General features: G+C 41.5%; 1 protein-coding gene across 2 annotated transcripts in view; it reads right to left on the bottom strand.

Annotated features, from left to right (window-relative positions):
- Positions 1-9341: 9341 nt before the first annotated feature.
- RALB (RAS like proto-oncogene B) overlaps positions 9342-21691 on the bottom strand; it is a 49546-nt gene continuing 37196 nt past the window's right edge. For both annotated transcript variants that reach the window (XM_005432459.4, XM_055718477.1), the window contains exons 2-5: positions 17633-17789; positions 16287-16495; positions 13348-13525; positions 9342-11233 (exon numbers count right to left, since the gene is read on the bottom strand). In XM_005432459.4, the coding sequence (XP_005432516.3) occupies positions 11114-11233; positions 13348-13525; positions 16287-16495; positions 17633-17746 (621 nt within the window). In that variant the 5' untranslated portion in view covers positions 17747-17789 and the 3' untranslated portion in view covers positions 9342-11113. The remainder of the gene's footprint in view (positions 11234-13347; positions 13526-16286; positions 16496-17632; positions 17790-21691) is intronic.

Below are 21691 nucleotides of genomic sequence, written 5' to 3'. Positions count from 1 at the left end.
CAGAATACGCTGCTTTGCCTTATTCAACTTCCACTAGTGCAACTTCAAATCTGTAAAAGCTGTGGTTTTAACAGATGCTGAATCCCTTCTCACATTAATTGTCTTTATATGTTAAAATCAATTATGTCACAGCAAAAGACAAAGAAGCCTCAGGCATCTGAAGTAATAGTGACTTCCATGATGAAATCAAGATGCCCGGGTGCCTGTCACTGGCTTTAGGGGCAAGCCAAAAGCCTCTGAGCCTTGTAAAGCCTGTAGCATCCACCTCAGACTTCAGTCCTTTACAATGACTAGATGAACATCTCTGACTTTCTTCCCTAAAGACTCAGTGCAGCAGGTGTTTTCAGTCTGCCCACCTTCCAGATCAGGTGTCCAAAAATGCAGCAACAAATATAATTTTTTCTTCCCTTTTTCTAAAAGAACTGAAGGTGGGTGGAGGGGATGGGTGTAGGCTATTTGTATTCGTACCTTAATTTAGTCAGCAGTCCAACGGTTCACGAAAGAAGAGCTGGGCTCAGTCCATTTCCCTGCCTGACAGGAGTCCCAGGAAGCAGGGGAGGCAGGGCTGACCTCAGAAGGAGCAGGCTGTGGGGTGATGCTGGGACAGGAGCGCTCGCCAAGCCTCCAGCTGAGTCAGTGCATGACTGAAAGAGAGATGTGGGTTCATGTTCCCAAGTAGACAGTTCAGAGAGCCACAAGGCCAGGCCTCCTTGCTTCCCACCCTGCTAGCCAAAACATCTGGAACTACCCAGTTCACATAAGACCAGCTTTAAGAGGACAGAGGCAGTCCCCACCCTGCCACAGAGCATACCCTGGTAAGTGCACTCTGCTGAGAGAGGAGACACGCACTCCCAGGGGCAGGTGGGAATTGAGCCATGTGAAATTCCCTGTGTTCGGCACTAGCCTTTTGAGTGCTGAGTGTAGTGTATACAAAACAGCACTGCACTGCCAACCACCCTGCCTTTCCCCTGCAAGAATGGACCCACTCTTTGTTCCTGGAAGACAGCCAAGAGCCTAAATTGTGAAGCCCAAGGGATCCTCGGCCCCCAGGCAAGGCAGATTTAAGAGGCTGTGCTCCCCATCGCTTTGCTCAGGCAGTGAAGCTGCCTCTTGGTTTTGGTGGCTGATGTTTTGAGGCAGCGCATGGTGCAGGAAGCTTCACTACAAAAGGCAAAGACCTGGAGTTTATGGTGGCTGCCAAGAACAGGCATTGCAACACTCCATCGCAGTGATACCCAAGGCCTTTTGTAAGTCCGTTTTCCCCGAACTGAAACATTGCTGCCATTGCCACACTAGCAGTCCAGAAAGCAACAGCAGATGGAGCTCCCCCAGAGCCCAAACCCCTGTGCTGTAAATGCTGTACAGATCCAGGTCTGCCCAAAGAGTGGGCAGTACAGGGGAGCAGAGAGATCACAAACTTGCCAAGTGATAAGGCACAAAACTTGTACGATTGAGCCTGTAGCAAAATTAGTCCTGCTGTAACTTCTGAATAACAGGACTGAATCTGTGTAACAGTAGCTTTTAAAGAACAATAAAAGAACACAGGTGTAAGTAAGGGTGGATTTAGACAAGGCAAACAACAGTATGTATTAAGGCTTGAAAGTAAACAAGTGATTGATAGCAGTCAATAGACACTGTTCTTACAGCAGAAGTGGAAGAGCTGAATGAATAAAAAAAGTAAACAGAAGCAGAGTATTTGCCTATAACATAACTGCTCTGGTGAACTATTAGAGTCAGGCAACAAGGAAGAAGTAAACAGGTCCCAATCCCGTGGCTAGGATGCTTTGTTGTTTAGCAGAGACCACCTGGTGCACAGCAGAGAAGACTTCATTTCACTATGCACTTCCAAGCTTTAGAGGGTAAATTCTGGGTTTGGGCTTCTGACACAAATACATGCAAAAGGCCTTCCTAGCAGGAAATGCCTAGCACCTTTAACTGAAAAGCCAAAATTAGCAATCTTGCAAAGACCTTTCCTACCCTCATCCCTTAGGTTAGCTCCCAAAGCAAGAGGAACCACAAAGGAGCCCATGATGACCAAAAGGGAAAATCTGGCAGCAGCAGAGGGAAGCAGGGGTTGCTCTGCACTTGCATCATTTGCTGCAGCCTGTCTGGGGTGACAGCGTCGTCTGCTGGAAAGGGTTCCCCGGAGAGGTGGGGCTGCTTGGAAACAGACCTGGATGCTGCAGAGGTTTTCACCACTTCCCTCGTTTTTGCACAGCTAGGAACAGGCTGTGAACCTATTCCAGTTTCTGTATTCAGGATAGGTCTTCATTAATTGATTTAACTCAAAGTCCAGGGTTTTGGGTTTTTTTAGGGAGAAAGAAAGAGAAAAGTAAAGCATGCATCCTTTTGTCATAGACTCATTTCAAATACTCCACACCTATTTAATGCCTTAGACTTTACCTGATTTTTGTCTCATGGAGAAGACTGCTCCTCTGGAACCTATATTCCTATTTCTTTCCAAAAAAAGAACAACAAAAGATAAGTTTTAACTTGGTGTTGATGCAATATTCACCCCACCCAGAACCAACTTTGAAAGCTCATGTAAAAAACATGAAGAGTAATTTTTACTCAGCTCTTGTTATGAACAATTCGGAGATAAGAAACAAGGCAAGACACGTCTCAGCTGCAAGTGTGAACATGATCTCAACACTGCAACATTTTCCTTGACTGGCTAGAGATGGGTTGGCAGCATGAGGTATATGAAGGTAGGTTACAGGTGACAAGAATGTAAAAAGTCTGTTATTAAAGTAGATGTAAGCAATCTTGAAACTTCATTAGGGCCAGGGAATTCAGACCTGGACATTGCACCTGCTTGATTGTTCGCTAGAAATTAACATTCAACAAATGCTGTAAACGTGAAGCTAATCTGGACAGGATTCAGATGCAGCTATTCCTGCCCTCTGAACTGGGTAATGGATGGAAAGCAGTCTGCATCATGGACAAACTCCACATGCTTTCCTCTTTCAGGAGAGAAGTGAAGTCATCTTCATCACAAGTTTTCACCAGGTGCAGAGGACAGGTTATTTGCTGTCCTCCAACTGCAGCTCTAGTAGTGAACTGCAGAACTGCCACATGTTAAAGGTGCACTTGAGCACTGACCTATTTTCATTCATCTGCCATGGGAGAGACATGTGGAAACATTGTGGTTTGATGGATTTGATTAAAAATATGCTAATGAATAAAGAAAATTAAGTGCATCCCTTGGGCTCCTGGCAAGCTGCCAAGATAGACGCTGGGACCACCAGCAGGGGGTCCGTATGCTTCAGCTTTTGCAGTCCTTCAGATTCCTACTGCAGAGGATGGTGACCCAGCAGAAACAGGGCTTAAAAGTTGAATATTTTGTGCATCCTGCCTCCACTCCTCTCCAAATGCCACAACACCTTAAAATTTATGCCCCAGGTGCTAGAATCAGCAAGCATAAGAACATCTTTGTTTTCATTCAAAAAAAAAAATGCTTCTACTATCATAGTTGAAGAAAGAAAGCTTGCAAACATGAAGCAAGTGTACTCAAAAGGCTTGGAAAAAAAAGGACTGTGAAAGAGAACACCAAGTTCATTTTCTAAAGCATCTCATTATTTCTAAACCAAATTGTAGTTTTGGAGGCCTGACTTATGGTTTTCAAGCTCCTGAGGCAAAGCTGCAAATGTGGCCTTTATTCCCACACAGGAGCAGCTCTGCCTGCCCTCCTCCCTCCACACTGTTCAGGGAGGGGGAGCAGCGGTGGGGGGAGGCAATTCACAACAACTGGAACAGGCACAATATTACCCTCTGCTCAGCTGTTTGCTGCGCTACCATCATTGCTCAAAAGGATTTGTTCAAGGTATCACATATGAAAGCTCTAACCTGGCTGCAGGAGTAGGTGAATCACATACTCTGCTGCTGTTCCTCGGGTAGGAAGCAGCTTTCATTAGCAAAGTCTGAAGTGTTCAGCTCTCCTAGTGCTCATAATCCTTCTGTGGGTAGCTGTTTTCCTATAGCCTTGATTCACCCTGTTGTCCTGCAGTCTTCAGAGCTGGAACAGGGCAACTGACCATACCTGGGGACAAGAGTACCTGTCATCCAGTGGCACTGCTCTGCACCTAATTGGAGTACAGTCAAAAGGAGTGAAAGGAAAGAAGGGCTCACGTTTATTTAAGCTGTCTGAACTTGAGTAAACTAGGAATATTTGAAACCCTAGGAATAAAGATGAACATCCAAGGACAAAGAACCAAGCAGGTCTATAAAGAAATGAAAATAAGAGACCCCAGCGTGAAAGAGGTTCTTCCATACCTGTGACCAGGGCACCAACTAGAACAGCTATATCTAAAACCAAACGCCTAGTCCACCCTGCAGGCATTTGTTCAGCAACCCAGTAGGTTTTGGCTTTCATAGCTCCATATTTCAAGTGGGAAACAAAGTTTTAACTTCTGATTCCTGAATCCTGTCATTCTTGGGCAAGGATTCTTCCGTCAGGGAGGTCTGTGTGACCAGGACCATCTCTCTCAGGTTCTCATTAGCCTTTCTAAAACTGAAGAGCCACACACACTTTTAGGAGCGAAACTGTAGGCTATCTTGAGCAACGTTGCCATGATGTTTTCATTTAGAAGCAAGAAAGAATTTGGCTATTTTTTTATATAATTACTCCTTCCCCCAGTCCACAGTTGTTTTCCTTGTTTACACATATAGAAATGTAATGCCATCATTTTGTGGGGAGGGTAATCACATTACAGAGCACTCTTACAGACCACAGGTTGAGGAACACTCATCCAAACAGCAAGTTCAGTTTGTTGTATGTGTTTTCCTTTTAAAACAAGAACAGAGCACTATTAAACAGTAAGGGAGTAACTTTCCTTGTCTTTCAATGCTACATGTATGCACAAGTTTGCCCTGGAATCCTGGTATTTGGTCTACGAAGCCAACACGCATACAGCCTCCGCTACCCTGAATGCTAGACTTTAAAAATAAACTCAAAGTCTGATTATATCAAAAACATGATTCTTCCTGAAAGCCAAGTAACAAAGCTCATTGAAGGGAACTTTGACTGTAAACTCTGGAGACTAATCGACTTCATCAGGAAGGCAAGTGCAGAGCATATGGTCCCAGCCTCACCTCAGCATTTTACCTCCAGCCCCCTTTACAGTTACAAGGCTTAAGGGACCATTTTTTGGTGTTTCCCTAAAAGATCCTATTTCCACAACAGACACTAAGCAGTTTAGGGTGGGGGTGCACAGGGGGAAAGAGACTGAGGGGCAGGGAACACAAAAAAGATTTTAATAGGATTCTCCCCCCCTCCCCCCCTTAAGGCTTTATATTTCAAAGAAAACCCAGCATCTTTAGTCACCCGTAGAAGCAGAATGTTTTGTGAAGTACTACACAGTCCCATGGAACAATAAGTATTCTTTGTGGCATGCAAATCAGTGCTCAGTGAGCAGAACAAACTTACACTTGCAATGCAAACTGGTTTAATGCCATAGAAATTGTAAAGCTACTATCCTCATGAGAAATTGGGAGTTCTGCTGCACACTCTTAACGTTTAGGCAACAACTAACATTAGCATTTGCATGCAAAAAGGAAAATTTTAATGTAGAACAAGGGCTCCTACTGCATGACAGAATCATATGGCAGAGCAACAAGCGCAGAAGAATCTAGTTAGCATGGATTTCTACGTGTAATTCAGGTAGCAGATTAATAGCAGCTACGTGTACGCTCGTCTGAGCGCGCTGAACAGCCCCTCTCCATTGGTAGAGCTTCTAACCCTTAAAGCCACAAGATGGAGCCAACAGTTCTCAGGAACAGGTGCCCGTACCATCCCAGATGAAACCTCAAGAGCACGTAGCACACAGAACCACACTAGTTCGCGTTCTGGCTGGGGCAGAACACATGTAAGCATGAAGGCAGAAGCCAAGCTACACACATGCAATCATTCTCCAGTTTCATCCTGCTGCAACTTGAGGAAGGCCTGTTCCTCACAAGCACCCACAGTATCTGAAGAGGTGCCATCCTAGGCTTTGGCTCCAGATATGTAATCCAGCTGTGCTCAGAACCCTCTCCCGCCTCCTACACAGCACTTCATGCCAGCCTTTCTCTGCTGCAGAATATTTAAACTACTGCTTCCCTGGAAAGGAGAGCTACATAAACCACCACGGCCACCAAACACAGGGCAAGCACCAGGTAAACAAGGTCATACAAATCGCTGCAATCCTTAGCCAGAAGTCATCAGTTAGAGGACGTTCCACATCCGACTTCCACAGCAATGGCAGCAGAGACTGCGCTCAAAAGTTTACTGTGAATCCCACTTCTATGCCACTCCAAATTAAGTGGCATAACCATGCAGTGAGTTTATCTTGAACCATCCTGCCTTGGAGGCATCTCAGCTTCTCTGCTGCAGTTTGTTCATTGCAAACCAACACTGAGAATGGAGTCTGGCACACTCAGAAGACAAGGATCAATGTTTCCACACAGTGTTGCTTATTCTGTTATTTGAGCCGCAAGACTGACTGAAGAAAGAGGAAAGCAACCATCAATGTACACAGTTGATACAAGCTGTGTGATCCGATTTGGTTGTGGAAAATTAACTATGAGTGAACCAAACTGCTGTACCAGTCGAGTCCTGACCCATGACGTAGACCATCTCCAGAAAACCAACGATGGGATGAAGTCCTCAGTCATATCTTCTCCCCCTCCTTTCCCACGGTCTGTAATATAATCGCATGTCAGGTTTGATAGAAAGGTTAGTTCCAGACACTGAAAGTCGGAAGTTGCCTGGTTCAAGAATCTGGGGATTAGACATGCTTTTAGAATGCTGTAAAAATCAGTAACAAACAAGTATTATGCCTGTTTTTTTTTTTATTATCAATAGTAATACAAATCAGTTGTATTAGCATGATAATGAAAAGTAACCAGTTTTATAGACATTAAAAGTGTTTGTGCAAGTTAGAGACAAAGCTCTGAAGCTATGAAAGAAAAAAAAGAATTTACATTGTATAGTATAGTATACATAGTTTAAAGGCAGCTTTATGAAATCTTGCTATCACAATCACTTCCTCTACACTAAACCTGTCTCTTGGTGTTGGAGATAACACTTTGCCTCCCAAGAGGAACACCTGCCATTCCCATGAAGTGTGGAGATTACAGTGAAAATCATACTTTTTTTTTTTGTTCCTTTTCCCAACTATGAAGTCAACAGGAGATGAACATTGCAACATATGCTTATAGCAATTAAAGAAAGCTTCTGTCTACATAATCTCTGAGTTGAACTGATAAGGAGTATCCTTTATTTGAACAAGAATTGGTAGACATATCATCCTCAAGTACTGGGTTAATGCTTTGGAAAGCTTTAAAAAAAAAAATCTTTGTGAGCATTTAGTTATGTGTTTCCCCCCCAGCTCTTACTGCTGCCCAGATCACAGCTTTGTGCCTTAGCCCTAAAGTATTCTTAAGCATTATGTTAGCCAGATAGGATTCAACTGGAACTTCAGATGGCTATTAACACCTTACAGAGGTTTAATGCCCAGTAAATGCATGCATACACCTTTCCCTTCACTAAACCAAGTGTTCACCTAAAAAATGCAGTAGAGGCACATTAGCCCGTATAGAACGCATGGCACAAGTCACTGAAGATGCACTTCATGCTGCATCTGTACTCCCACCTGGGGAGATGCTCCTCAAAAAACAGAAGAGTCAAGTCTGCCTTTGCACTCCCAGAGGTTACCTGCTTTTTTCATATGACTTTGTCCCCACTGTAACAGGGGCTTGTCTCACATGTTAGCACAGATCAGAAGGAAGAGTGGAGCACTTGAATACCCACAGCTAAACCACATATGGAAGACTGCATATAGCAGTAAACAGCTCCTCGACTTAATATTAAACCATTACACAAGATTAATATTTGAACGCTTAAGTGCAAGTGAATAGTCAAGTCTTATATGACCTCAAGCTCCAAGTATCCAGTTACCTGCCTACAGCCAGGCTCCAGAAATATTTAAGAGCCCATTATACAGATGAAGACTTTGTCTTTGATTACCTAATATGCAATGTTTGCTACAATATCAGCTTCAATACAACCTTCAGTTGCCTTAGCTACACAGCATGGCTAGCAGGCACCCACGCCACACCCCCTCTTGCCAAAGTCCTCCTTGTTTGATGTACCAAATCCACAAGCACTCATTTCAATTAGAAACCCTCAAATCCAAAGGATGCATTGCTCTGTACCACTTTTTTTTTATTCACTCCAGTCAACCCACCTGATGTTGATGTCCAGTGAAGCATACCTGGAAGTCAATCAAGAACCCTCAAATCATACTGACCTTAAAGACATGCATTCAAGCACTTCCACCATACAAGGTGGAGGCAACAGGATTCCCATCCAGGCGAACAGTTTTACTGCCTTCCTGGTACAAGTCAGACTGCTTGTTGCCTACCATTATGAAGTAGCCAAGGTAGCTGTCTGTTTATCATCTTTTCAGCTGTAACTGGAAAGTTAAGCTGAAGTTTGTCACAAGTACAAAAAAATACTGAAGAGCTGCTGCTTAGTCTTTCTGGAAAAAGTGACTAGCACAGCATACTGAAGAGATGCAGCATCAAACCACACAGCAGCAAGCACCTTCTTCCAAGTCTACCTCAGTGGGGGAGTTTATCAGAGAAAACAAAAAAAACCACCACAAACCTGAGTGAGAACAGCACACAGACGGTGAGAACACCAGCGGGAGACCCACTGTTCTGAGTGTCCTACCTGAATCTGTTCATGTGTCCTATCAAACACTGTCAGGTACTTTAAGACTAAAGAGATCAAAGGTCAAGGCATGCAAGCCTCTTGAGCCAATACAGCTGAGCTGCCCACTGTGAGCTTCACAGAGTTCATTATTCATATAGCAAGGAAAGCTTATTTGGTTTTGTTAGAAACATTTTACAATCTGCCTCAGAGGGGCTTGACCTAGATAAGCTTGTAATGTGAACTCAACTGTTGTTTATCCTTTAGGTTAATTAAGGACTTAACCTTTAGGTCTCAATGAAAACCAAACCTAAGTGAGTTGCCTTCCTCCAGGAGACATTCATTTGCTGTATGCACAATATGCACTCAGAAATGGACTTAATCCATGGAAGTTCAAAAGGAAACTTCACTGAAGTGTTACAGCTCCAAGTGCCCCATTAGGTGCCTAGGCTTTAGACATTGGTACCAGAGCTCAAGTGACAAGTTCTGTGAGCCTGCAGAATCCCAGCCTTTCCTTCAAAACTTGTTGTCCTTGGCTTTGTAATACCGATTAATTACACTGTTCACAGAGAAGTGCTTCTGAATTAGTTAACCACTTTTTGTGCAATCAAGACAACATTAACAAAGAAGGAATTTAACTTGACAAGAATGAAGATTACAGCACCTTTTATTTAGTACAGTTTCCCCAATCCAATGAGTTGCCTGACAAATTGAATAGTTATGGAAGACAATGAATTTGTGATAAGTCCCTGTGAAACCTCAGGCCAGAGGTTCTGATGTCCAACACATTTTTTCAGAGTTCAGAGGTGGAATGCACAAGAGCAATCTAGTACATGTTAAAATGTTTTTCAACCTCAAATTACAATACTAAGTACTGAACAGTATTTGCTACTCCTTCACCTCAAGAAACACTATGTTAATTTAGTACTGCAGTGTGCTTTTTTGAACAATCACATAGCATATTTTTTTCCAGCAAGTAACTGTCTCAAGCATCCACTTACCAAGCAAAATAGTCACTCAAGTCTCTCTACTCCTTCAAAAAGAGAAGATAACCATAATTCATTGAGAGACTCCACCATCAGAAGAGACAGTTACTTTCCACAGTGACAGAAGTGGGTTTTTGGCAGCTGCATTTAAACTGCATTAGAAAGCTCAGTTCATTCAGCTGACAAGACCACCTTCTAAGGACTGACTTCTCCATTTCTAGGCAGGGTTTTATTGATAAACATGACCACCATTGCATAACTGACAGCAAAACTTAACATGCATCCCCATGTGCTAGGTTGCTGTGCATCAGAAACATACGTATAAAACTAGCAGTGAGTAACAGATGTGGCAACTGCTTAACTTTGCTTTTTGACACCACACAACTCACTAGCCAGCTAATCATAAAGAGAGGTAGCATGTATGCCTCACTTATTCCAAGTCATGTTTGTGTGATGTGACCCATCCTTACTCAAGATTTTTCATCTGCAGCAAGACAAGAGACAGATGCAGATGTTCCCACTTTTCAACATGATCACAAGTGTTCCAACAAACAAAACCAATCAAATCACTGATTTTCACTATTCCAGTACCAGGGAGGGGAAGGATGACAAATATAGTGTAACCAAGTCTAGCCACAATACATGGAAGAAACCCAGGACAGTATTTCAAGGACACTGTGACAATATTATTCCTTTTGAATAAAGGCTTACAGTCATTTTCTCACCCCATACCATTAATTTAAGGATGAGAGGACAGGCCAGTGGGGAATGCATCCAGCCAGGATTTAAATATCAATTTTTGCATTGCCTAAATGAGTCTGAATTGAGTCCACAGGCTTGATTCATGAATGCTGTATTGACTAAACAGAACATGGAAGGAAGCTTAAGTTGACACTCCAGTGTTAGTTGTTACTTCTTACATGGAGTGTGAGAAGCCAGCAGATTTCAGCGTAAGAAATATCAGTGACAACTAGCAGAACATGGAAAGACTCAAACCCTTTACCAGATGTCATCTAGCTTTTCTGCAGTTTGCAACATCAAGAAGGGCAGCAACAGTAGAAAAACAAGTGTTTGAACCTGAACAGCTGTGCTTGTTAAGGCCAGTAGAGGTTCAAGAGTAACATATTCGGAGGAACATTAGAGTAAACTAGGAAGTTAATATGAAAGTACTTTGTACAACCAAGCAGAAGGATTGTAGTTCTGAAACTGTTTCTAGTTTTGAAAGACACTGGGAAGACAGAGCGCATTTCAGTTTAAGTAGGCATAAGTTTTGTTGGATACCAGAAATAGTTTCAAAGTTCTGTTTTCACATTTTGAAGGTGTGATATGCGAAGCAAAAGATTAAGGGAGTCAATACAGACTTCCTTTCATGAATCCAGCCCTATATCCTTAGTGGTATCTTATCCATTGCACCTGTAGAAACAGTTCCCAAGCATCACAGTAAGCAACATCTTTCTTTAAAGCTTTTCTTGTTCTTGCCACTTTTCTTGCCGTTCTTGTCTTTGTTTTCTGACATTTTCTTTGCTCTGATTTCTCTCATTAAATCAAAGAATACCTAGGAGGGAAAAATAGAGAAAAATTAAACGAGATCTGCCACCGGAAAGGAGATAAACTACTGTATTCAGCAACAAATAAAGATGTAGCACCAGACTGCACCTAATACAGCAGAAGTGAGTCTAGACAGATTCTAGTGACAAACTCAACAGAATTATGTAGCATGCCAAGCAGTGGCAAATAGCACAATCTTACCTGGCTATCAAATCATCCAACAGCCCTGCTTTAAGAGCTTTTTATTGAATGTGACTTGCACAAAAGTAGCATTTACAGTTCATGAGAACATCTGCCTGTGCCTAACATATTTCCAGGCAAATCACTTGTTAGCTACGCAAAGCGTTTACTCCAGTCCTTTACATGTAATTACAAATACACTCTGCTCAGTAATATTCTGCCTGGTTTACAACTAAAAAGTTGCAGCATTCAAGTGACACTGTCAGGCACAAAGTTCTCAGACTGTTATAAGAAACAGAGTAATGACTTCCTGACTTTTCTCCAAAATTCTAGCCGATTTCATCCCTGTACACCTGATGCCTAGGTACATACCACTTAAAACATAATAGTTTTACTGTAGAGACTTATTGGGAAAAGTTATTTTTAGGATTGCAGAACAAGAGCACAGTGTCACTCCATAGAGTTAGGCTTTTTGGTTTGTTGTTTTGGTGATTATTTTTTTTTTACATGGGGAACTACACAAGGTTTTGATACTTGGAAACAAAGTCATACTATGATCAGAAACAGAGTAGTTTCATTGAAACCCCTTCTAAGCTCTTTTTAAATTATGCTACAGTGCCAGTGCACAATGGCTGATAACTTGTCTTAATATACACAAAACAGTGCTTACATAAAGGATAACCAGTGTGTCGTGTCACACAAGCTAGCTAGAGAAGACCTACAAGAACAAGTCTGGAACACCACGCTAGTACACTCCAGACAGCTACATTGCTGTTAATTCAAACTGATCAGAAAGCTAATTTAAGTACAAAACAGGCTAGGCATTTGCTAGCCACATGAGACTGCTTGTAGGCAAAAGCAAACCTAGGTATTTATGCTTTACTACATCATCCCGCTTCTGGATCTAACAGCGGCTTTCTAGTAACATTCTACAAGTCAAAACAGATCTTTATGAAATTCAAATTATTCCATGTCCTTTATAATCAAAAGGTCTCAACTCAGAAGTTTCATATGCATTGTTAACCAATAATGAAAGAAATAAGAGTCCTACTAGGTCACTTATGCCCCAACAGCATTTCCATTTGCAAACTAATACAGACAAAACAGGAAGCTGTCTATAAGAACAGCTAGCTGCAAGTGTTCTTTGTCCAAAGATAAAGCTACTTATAATTTGCAACTTTTTAACACATGCAGGTTACCAAACCACACTCTTGGATCCTTAGAGGGCCCAACTATAGTTTCAGGTCATCTTCTGTGGATGAATAAGTAAAAAGGCACCCTCTTCTTCAAGAAACCTCCCAGCACGCACAGAATGAAGGGGAGGCTTGAAACTCGTTTTTCCCTACTACTAGGCAAACACTCCATAGTCATAATTCATCTCCTGTACTAACTCGCCACCACTGCTTATGCAAAAAGCCAGCAGCAGAAACATGGTGCAAATTACTGCCCTAGACCAGCACAAACAAATCAAAAAAGGACAGGGATAGAGCAAGACAAGTTCCCATAATTCAAAATAGTTTTCTGTCAAGACAATAATGAAATCTTTAACATTAGCCACAACATATGTAACTCTGTAGGGTAGGGGGAACAGTTTTAAGTCTGTCACTTGCTATTTATTGCTGTTCTAATAGGACACAGACTGAACAAAATAACATACTTCATGGAATCCTTAAACCCTTTTAGCCAGTGTACTGTTGTTTGTACCTGAACCAACAGCCTTCCAGTTACAAGGCAACAGCATTAACTTGTACCAGGTCTCCGGCTCCTCTAATCTAGCTACTTCCTTAAGTGTACACATTCCAGTGAATTCATTCATTTTTTATTATCTAGGCTTTCAGAAGCCCAACTGTGGATTTGTTTGTCCTGCAGGAGAAAAAAATTAGTCGCTCAGCTACTAAACAAGTAGTAACAATTTAATTGAGCAGTTGACATTTGTCTTACCTTATCTACATTTGCTCTAGTTTTGGCAGAGGTTTCTACGTACTGCACACCCCACTCTTCTGCCTTACTTCTAGCTTCTTCTACAGGCACTTGTCTGCGTTCTTCCAAGTCAGATTTGTTTCCCACTACCAGTAAAGGGATTTTATCTTCTTCAGCCTTCACACGCAGGATCTGTTCCCTAATGCATTAGATATTCAAAATAAAAATATCTGTTAGCAATAGCAACAAAAACCCCACCCTTACCAGGAGTGGATCAAGTGGTCTGCAAATTACTAGTGTTTGCAAGAGTGTATTTCCCAACAGTTGAACATAAACTTGGAATAATTTTATGGTGTGTAACACTAACACTATGAGTTTCACACTAATAAGAGCCTCACACTTCCAGGAAGGCAGTTTCACAGTTTAGTTAGTAAGTTTACTAACCAGGCTCTAGTAAAGAGCTGTATGGTAGCAGAGCAGCTTATAACAGTTGTTCACATCTGAATGAAGATAAGAGCACAAGTGCCATGTTCACCAAGTTTCACCTTGGCATTCAATCACCATCTTCAACTTCTAGTCTACATTGCATCTCAATATCAAGGCTTTGCCAAGGTAGTAGGTTGGGAATAGCATAAACAGCTGGCAGAGATCATTCTTAATGGCTACCTAAACAGAGGAGAATGTTACTAAATAGTGCTGAACTAAAATGCTAGCCACCTTCCTCCTTCAAAGACTCCAAGAAAATACTTGAGCCATCAGCATTAACCTAGCTATACTTTGTCATTCTAAAAGAACCTATCAGCATCCAGGAGACAGAGTGATGCTGCATGTCAGTCTCAAAGTCTGCGAGTAAAACCTTGGTTGAAAACATACTGACACATGCTACTGTCCATCTAAGACACTGAAAGAACTGTAACAGTGTACAGCTATTTTTAGATTGCTTCAGTTTGTTATAAGCAAGAACCAAACTAGGCATGAGCATGGTGCTATAACCCCTTGTCCCACTAAGTTACCACACCATTTCAGATGCCTGCACTGTCCATCCACAAAATAACTGAATGTACGTAGAATACATGAGAACATAAAGCAACGTTAACACTGAAGCAGACAATCTGCTGTTGCATTCAGATGTACCTTCACACATTCAGATTACAGAGGCACCAAAAGCAAACACTGAATGCATACCATCAGCAGGAGATCTAGGGTTTAAAGACAAACCCATAGTTCACTCAGTATTCTACTTTTTCTGTAGTTTTAAGATTTCTGGAAGTTGGAGGATCCATATTACAAGTCTGCACTTTAGTCCGTGATGCTGGTGACTCATACTACCCACTGCCCCCTTCTTCCTGGGGAGGAGTTTTCCAAGGGGCTGGTTCTTGCACATCAGCTTAAGTACTCCATTTAACTAGTTCCACTATTTCTTTACTTCTGAACCACTGAGAAGTAGGAGATTCTCCATATCAAAGCTTTTATGTCCTTCTTGCTCATCTTTAGGACTAGCATTTCTTTTTCATTGTTTTGTTGTGCTGGAATCTTGAACCAACACACAGTTAACCTAGTTACAGAAGTCTGACAAAAACCACAAACTGCCAAGCCAAAACACTCCTGCTCCTTTTCATCCAAAGTCTTAAGCCTTGGATTTAACCTCATATTTCACTTAAGCACACAAGCCAAAACCCTAGGTTTGGCTGGGTCCTTCCAAGTGTCTTATTTTCTTCCTTTTTTTGAACACTATCCGATTTTTTCCTCCATCTTATACCAGGAACAGTTCAAGCACTCAGTTTTTCAGTCCTACAACAGTTCAACCGTGTAGCTCCTTCCAGTGTCCCCATTAGACCAAACTGAGCAGAACAGCTCCACAACTGCCAGCCTTCTGAAATCTAACGAAGTCACAGAAGAATTATGTGACAGAGTAACAACATTTTTATACCTCTTAAAAGATTATGCAGTCTCCTACTACTGTTGGAACAGTGTAAGGTATCAAGAACCTGGACCAAAGTCTTGGAGTGCAAGGGGGTTTTGCCATAGCTTTAAGAAAACCCTAGAAAAATGTGTCTACCTTAGCACCAGCTCTTGTATCACCAATTAGTATCTTAACCTTGTACCACTGAAGCAAAACTAACATAATCCAGACTGATAAATTTTATTCTGACAAACATAAGGAACTGCTAACACTTCATGTTTTAGCAAATTTTACTTCAAGTTGTACAGCTGTCCTAGGGAGTCTCTGGGTTACCTCCTACACTGAGACAACAGCTTTCACGAAGTAAAAGTTAGAACACTTGCCCTGAAGAACTTGGCTACATGAATTCTGAGACCAGAATACAGGTAATGGTTTAAACATCTTGTTTTTCTTTTGTACTACACAAGGAGTTTCCATGCTCGGTCTGGTGCTGATTTTTACATTAGAACTATTAATCCCAAGAACAAAAATGGAAGCATTTAGTACTACTGTGCATCTTTCTAGGAATACATCTGCCTACAATAGTACTGTTTGACTGCCAACATTTGTTTGGCACCAATCCACACCTGAGAGCATAGACTAATCCTTCCTTTCCTTAGAGCACCTGCTTCTAGCAGAAAGCAATAGAGTGTCTGAAACTTGGCCAAAAGGTAGACTTAATTCCAGAAGTACTGCTCTAAGATAATTAAACTTCACATCCACAAAGACTGAAAATTGGCTTGAATATGAAGGTTTTAAGAGTCCAAGAATCTGTTAGTTGCCTGAAGTTGCTGCTGGAGTAATGTACTCCTAAGTTGCAGGCATGAAGACAGCCACAGCCATAGGCTGGATACCATGGTTTAAGTTACCAGTTACTAAGAGCAAATAGTTAGGTTGACACTCTTATGCCACCAAATGGTAACGAACAAAGGATAAAAGCTACAAGTGCTCTAAGAGGAGCTGTCAGAGCAACAAAGGAAGCAGATACTTCCCTCTGCCTGGGAGAAGAGCTACTTACCGAAACTCTGCTGTTGCTGTGAAGGATTCATGCTCTGTTATTGAGAAGACTAGAAGAAATCCTTCCCCACTGCGAAAATAGTTATCTCTGATGGCTGCATAATCTTCCTGTCCTGCTGTGTCCAGAATGTCTATTTGAACTTCTTCACCATCCAGAACTACTTTCTTTCTGTAGCTGTCAGCCTTGGTAGGTTCATAGTCTTCTACAAACTGAAGGTAAGGGATTAGTGTTTAGAATTACTGTCAAATGGTCTCATTATTAGTCACTGAAGTGGAAAAGGCTGGATGTAGACATTTAAACTCCCCCAAACCTTCTCATAATACAGTCAGCTACTAAGTTCCACCACCTCTTTTTTTAAGTTTTACTATAAAAAGCAAATTATTTAAGCACTTAATACATCAAAGAGCCAGTCTGCCTAGTCAAGAGAAACTGTCTTGCTACATAAAACACCATTCAGCAGTTTCAGCATAACTTAAGAGACAAGGATGCAGTATAAGCTACCAGCAACCTGGTGGCATTATCCAGATCTCCCACTTCAAGTAAAAGTATTGGAGCACACAGGTAACTGAAACTTCAACAGGTGTAGATGACAGCATCCAGCTGCTGAACATGAAAACCTGCTCTATAATTACACAGGGACATACTGTAGTCCATTCAATATTGATCAGATCCAAAAAGCCACTGCCAGTTCAACTTGTAAGGTACCAGTGTCAGACGGGCTGTCAGTACAGAACTAACCTTTCCACCTCCTTTCTCTCAGCCTCGAAGTACCACAAAAGGCTGTGCCATGAGCCTGATTAAGCTGGCTGGCCTTCACTAACAAGTATGCCACCTGTTCAGATACTCAATTACTGTAGTATGTGCGGACAGCCTGTATATAAACATTAACTTCTAAATTACAGATTCATGTATTCCTTCACATACTAGTCTAGATCATCTGGTCTAGCTTTCTGTATACCAGCACAGAATAATTCATGCTCTGAACATGCCCACTTCATCATCTAGCTCAGAATGAGCTGTAATGCTTACTTCTGACTTCAACTTTAACTGACCTAAAAAAGAGGAACAAAATTAAAGTTCAGTGCCAACTGGTGATAGCTTTTGTACACTCCGACAAGCACATGCACATGATGCATACCTTCTGAAGACTAACTAACAAGCATCAGTTTTGTCACCCTTCGCTAAAGAAGTTATCAGAGGGCACCCCTCCCTGATTCTTATATTCTCCTGCCAGTCAGGTCATCAGGTCTTTTGCTCGTTACATTTAGTTCCCCTGTCCTACTACAGAAGTTTGGTAAACTGTATCCATTGGTGCTTTAGAGAAACCAAACCAATAAGCTACTTACCTCATCATACATAAATTGAAGAGTGAGTGCAGATTTGCCCACACCTCCACTGCCAACCATTATCACTTTATGGAGGGCCAAGGAACTCTGGTTCTTGCTCTTACTGGCAGCCATCGTCCCAGTTGCCACAGATGAAGTGCCAGGCAACCAATTAGATCTGCAGACAGAAGAAACAATCACCATCCATGACATTGGTGACACACAGGTAAAGCATCTCCCTAGTGCTGAAAGACCAGATTAAAACTCTGCCCAGCAAGCCTGAGGAATGGGCCATTTCAATGCACTGGCAAGCAGATCGCATCCCTGATGTCTAAAGTATGAGTAGGAACAAGGTATAAGAACAAATCCCTTCCATTTGTGACAACAGTACCATTCATAAAAGTTTAAAGAAACAAAAGATTTCTTAAAACAGCTACTAGATGAACAAGTTGTTCTTATCTGTAAGCCCACCTTACACAACTACCACTTAGAGCAGTTCCCAAAGAATAAAAAACTAATTTCTTTCAATAACATGAAATGAAATGGTTTTTATTGTTCTTGTTATAAGGCTTTACACCTTTCTAAAGCATTTCTTTAATGTTGATGCAGCTTAGTGTCAACATGGAAGCAGAGCTATACCTTAGATCTGCTTACAGGTAGCAAGATTACTTTTGATCTCTTTTCTACATAAACTAAGAAAAAGCGCAGTAAATTCTGGCAGGAACAAGTTGCAAAAGCTTCCAGCAGAAAGTCTTATGACATGGCGTTAACATTTATTTTATATTCTTCCTGCCTTCTGATGCTGCAAATCTAGTTTGCTTTTGGAAGAAAAAAAAAAATTGTGCTTTACTGCAATAAATTCTCTGTTCTCATTCTTCTTGTGATGTTTCAAAGCCATAAAATAATAAGCTTCAATAAACAAGTATAGTTAACAAGCCTTTGGTTTTGTGTTATGCAAAACAATTAATGCTAGAGACTTCTTAAAAACAACTTTTTTTTAAGAGTAGCTGGACACAGTAGTTGTGACCAACACAAGTAGCATCTCTAAGAACAGCGCATTGGAGAGAAAAGCAGAGTAACCAATACAAAAAGACACAACACCAGTCAGGATTCACACACAGGGAAAAAAAACAAAGACGTGTAATCCAGACACATGACAACTATAAGGGAGATGCTAGGATAGCAACACTTGTGTCCTCATGGCATGACAACTAAGGGCCTCAGCTGTTCATATCCTGGCAGAGTGCTAAAAAGAGAACAGCAGACCATTCAGCAAACACTGCTATGAGAAGTGGCTATACCAGCCTTGGTTTATAGCAGCACCCATTATTCCAGAAGCACAGAAGCAACAGGCCTACCAGGAGTCTCAAATTAGGCTGGGCACAATTGCTCCAGAAAGACAATGGAACTACCACAGTACACTATCAAGTTCTACTGGATGGAAATACACAGCCTACAGTAGAAGCTGGAGTACTATATTGGAAAAAAGCTTCAGGATAACTAGTTCCCCTAAAAATTAACTGGGAATTTAAGGGATTGTCAACCTACAAACACACCATAAGAGTATTTAGCCTGGAAAGGACCTTTGGATGCTGTCTAGTCCAAACCTCCCCCTTACAGCAGTTTGCTCCAAGCAATCCAGTTTATATGCCCTGCATTTTGAGGCTGACAATTCTATAACCATGCTGCGTAACCTGCCCTGGGATACACTGATGGTGAAGATTCCAGCCCCACCCCCCCTTGTCATGACTTGATGTTCTGAAAAGCAACAAATCAAACTAAGTTCTTATGACTACTGCATACAAGTACAAACATGCCAACAACCAAGAAGTACCCTCAGGACAGCACTTTCAGCCATCTGAGCAGTAGTATTTTTGCATGCAGAGCATTTTACTCACAACCGTTTGCTACATACATTTAGTACAGGAACACAAGTTAATCTTTTAAGTGTTATTCTGGAATAAACACCAGTCAATGAAAACAAGTATTTTTCTTCTGGTAATCTTCTATAGTATGTTATACATAAGCTCCCTCATTCAGGACACTCCTTAGTATAGAAATTTAATATAAAATCCCTTAAATATAGGGATGTGACAACTCTGTGCTGTACAGGGAGAATCTCTGAGAAGCAAAACACATTTATGTTTGGGACAGTGAATTCAGCCATTACCCCAGAGATTCCAAACCAGAAGACTATTACAAGGTTTTTTGCAATTATTTTTTTTGTTGTTGTTCTTAGTCACCAGAAAGGCAAGCCAGAGGGGAAAAAGAACTGAAGTCCCTGCCACAGGAGCATGGAAAAAAAAACCTACGAAAACACAAAACAGGTAGCATCTGAACTCCAGAAATTGTTGCCAAAAGGCATTTTGCTTGTGGTCCACATGTTCTACAGATCATAAACTAGAATTCAGCTTGCTTGGACATAGACACCCAAGTCAGGAGAGCTACAGATTGACTACACACTGAGGTATTATTGGAACACTGAAGTCTCCAAACTAACACGGCTTGCTCTTAAGTTAGAGAAGTTTATTTTGTCCTAGTTCAAGAGTAGCCCGGCTTTGACAGTAGTAGATAAGCTGCTTTCTGGAGAAGCCAAGTGACCCTTAGCAACTTTTCAATGTAATTACTGTTAAAGAAATAGTTTAATGTTAAACCCAAACATCCTAAGATTGTTTTAAATGCTATGTTATCTAACAGAAAGCTTTGAAATTAAGTATTTTTCTGGCAACACAAACTTAGTGCTGCTGCCTGTGATGTTGCCCTAAGTCCACTGTGCTATGCAACTGCAATGAGAACATTTTTTTACTAACAGCCAAGACAAAGAGAGAGCAACCTTCTGCCTCCTGTCAATATGGATACCACAACTTTACCAGGTCATAATAAAGGAATAGCTGCCTTTTAGGTAAAATATGGACCAACCTGACTGTTCACTACAAGGTCATTGTAGAGATAAGTGGAAAGAATATTTAAATCCTTCCTTCTCCACCCCACCACACCAGCAGAAACTGCAAGGTCAGCCTTACAGTATTACCTGGCTTGTAACCCAAGTATAGTATTAAAAAAACCCACCCAACAGCATACAAGTTTATGGGTTTATTGCATCTAAAGCTAGCCTGGCTCTTAATGGCCACAGTACTTGACCTTCCCTGCAGAGCTGTTACAAGTGCCACTTGAATCTTTTAGATTATCAACACTTTATGAACCCCCTGAATGCAGAGGTCTGCTCACAACACAGCTCCCATGTTGTGTACCCTCAGGAAATCCCAGATGCTTCATACAAGGAGTCTCTTTGATGGCAACAGAGGGAGCACAGCCCCCTCCAGCCCCAGAAGAGCCAGGCAGCACAGAACAAGGCAAGGCTGAAGCAGCATAGCACAGAATTGACACAGGCAGTATCAGTGCTTACAGACCAGGCTAACAGCACAATAGAACACTGGTTCCAAAAGGGGCACAGTAAGATTTTAATAGGAATACACTGAAGCCAACTGTTTGATTACTTGCATTTCCATCTGTTCCTTGTGCTGCCATTTACACACCATGGTTCAAAGCTCACATGTAACAGTTCCTTGAGGTTAAAAAAAAAATAAATTAACACAAGTAGAACCTCTCCATCACCCGATTAGAGAAGGGTGAATTTTCATCTCATTCTGTAGATTAAGCATCCTTGAGACAATCAAGACACCAACATTAACTCATCTGTTTCGTACAGAAAAGAAGTCTTGGGAAATTCAACTACCTCTCAAAAAAGTAGCAATGTCTAGAAGAACCTGTGATGACTGCAGTTGCTTTCAAAACATTATTATGTTGCCTTCAGTTTAAGGGAATGTAAATTTAAGGCCAAGAGTCTTAACATCTGCTGAAAAGCCTGCTCCGAATTAAGTGTCCAGACAAGACACCTAATTATGTGATAAGTATTCCCTCCTCTCCCATATTGCTTTTAACTTACTGGAAAGTAAACTGTATCCAAACAGCAAGCCTCCTCTGAGAGGATGAGAAGCAATCCAGTCTACAGCAGTGTGTCCACCCATTTAATTTCAATCTGGCACTTTACCCTCAGGTTTAATGACATCATGTTCAATT

This window comes from Falco cherrug, chromosome 8 (assembly GCF_023634085.1).
Source record: "Falco cherrug isolate bFalChe1 chromosome 8, bFalChe1.pri, whole genome shotgun sequence".
NCBI classification, from domain to species: Eukaryota; Metazoa; Chordata; class Aves; order Falconiformes; family Falconidae; genus Falco; species Falco cherrug.
The sequence above is the reverse complement of the archived record's forward strand: the minus strand, read 5'-3'. Positions and strand labels throughout refer to the sequence as shown.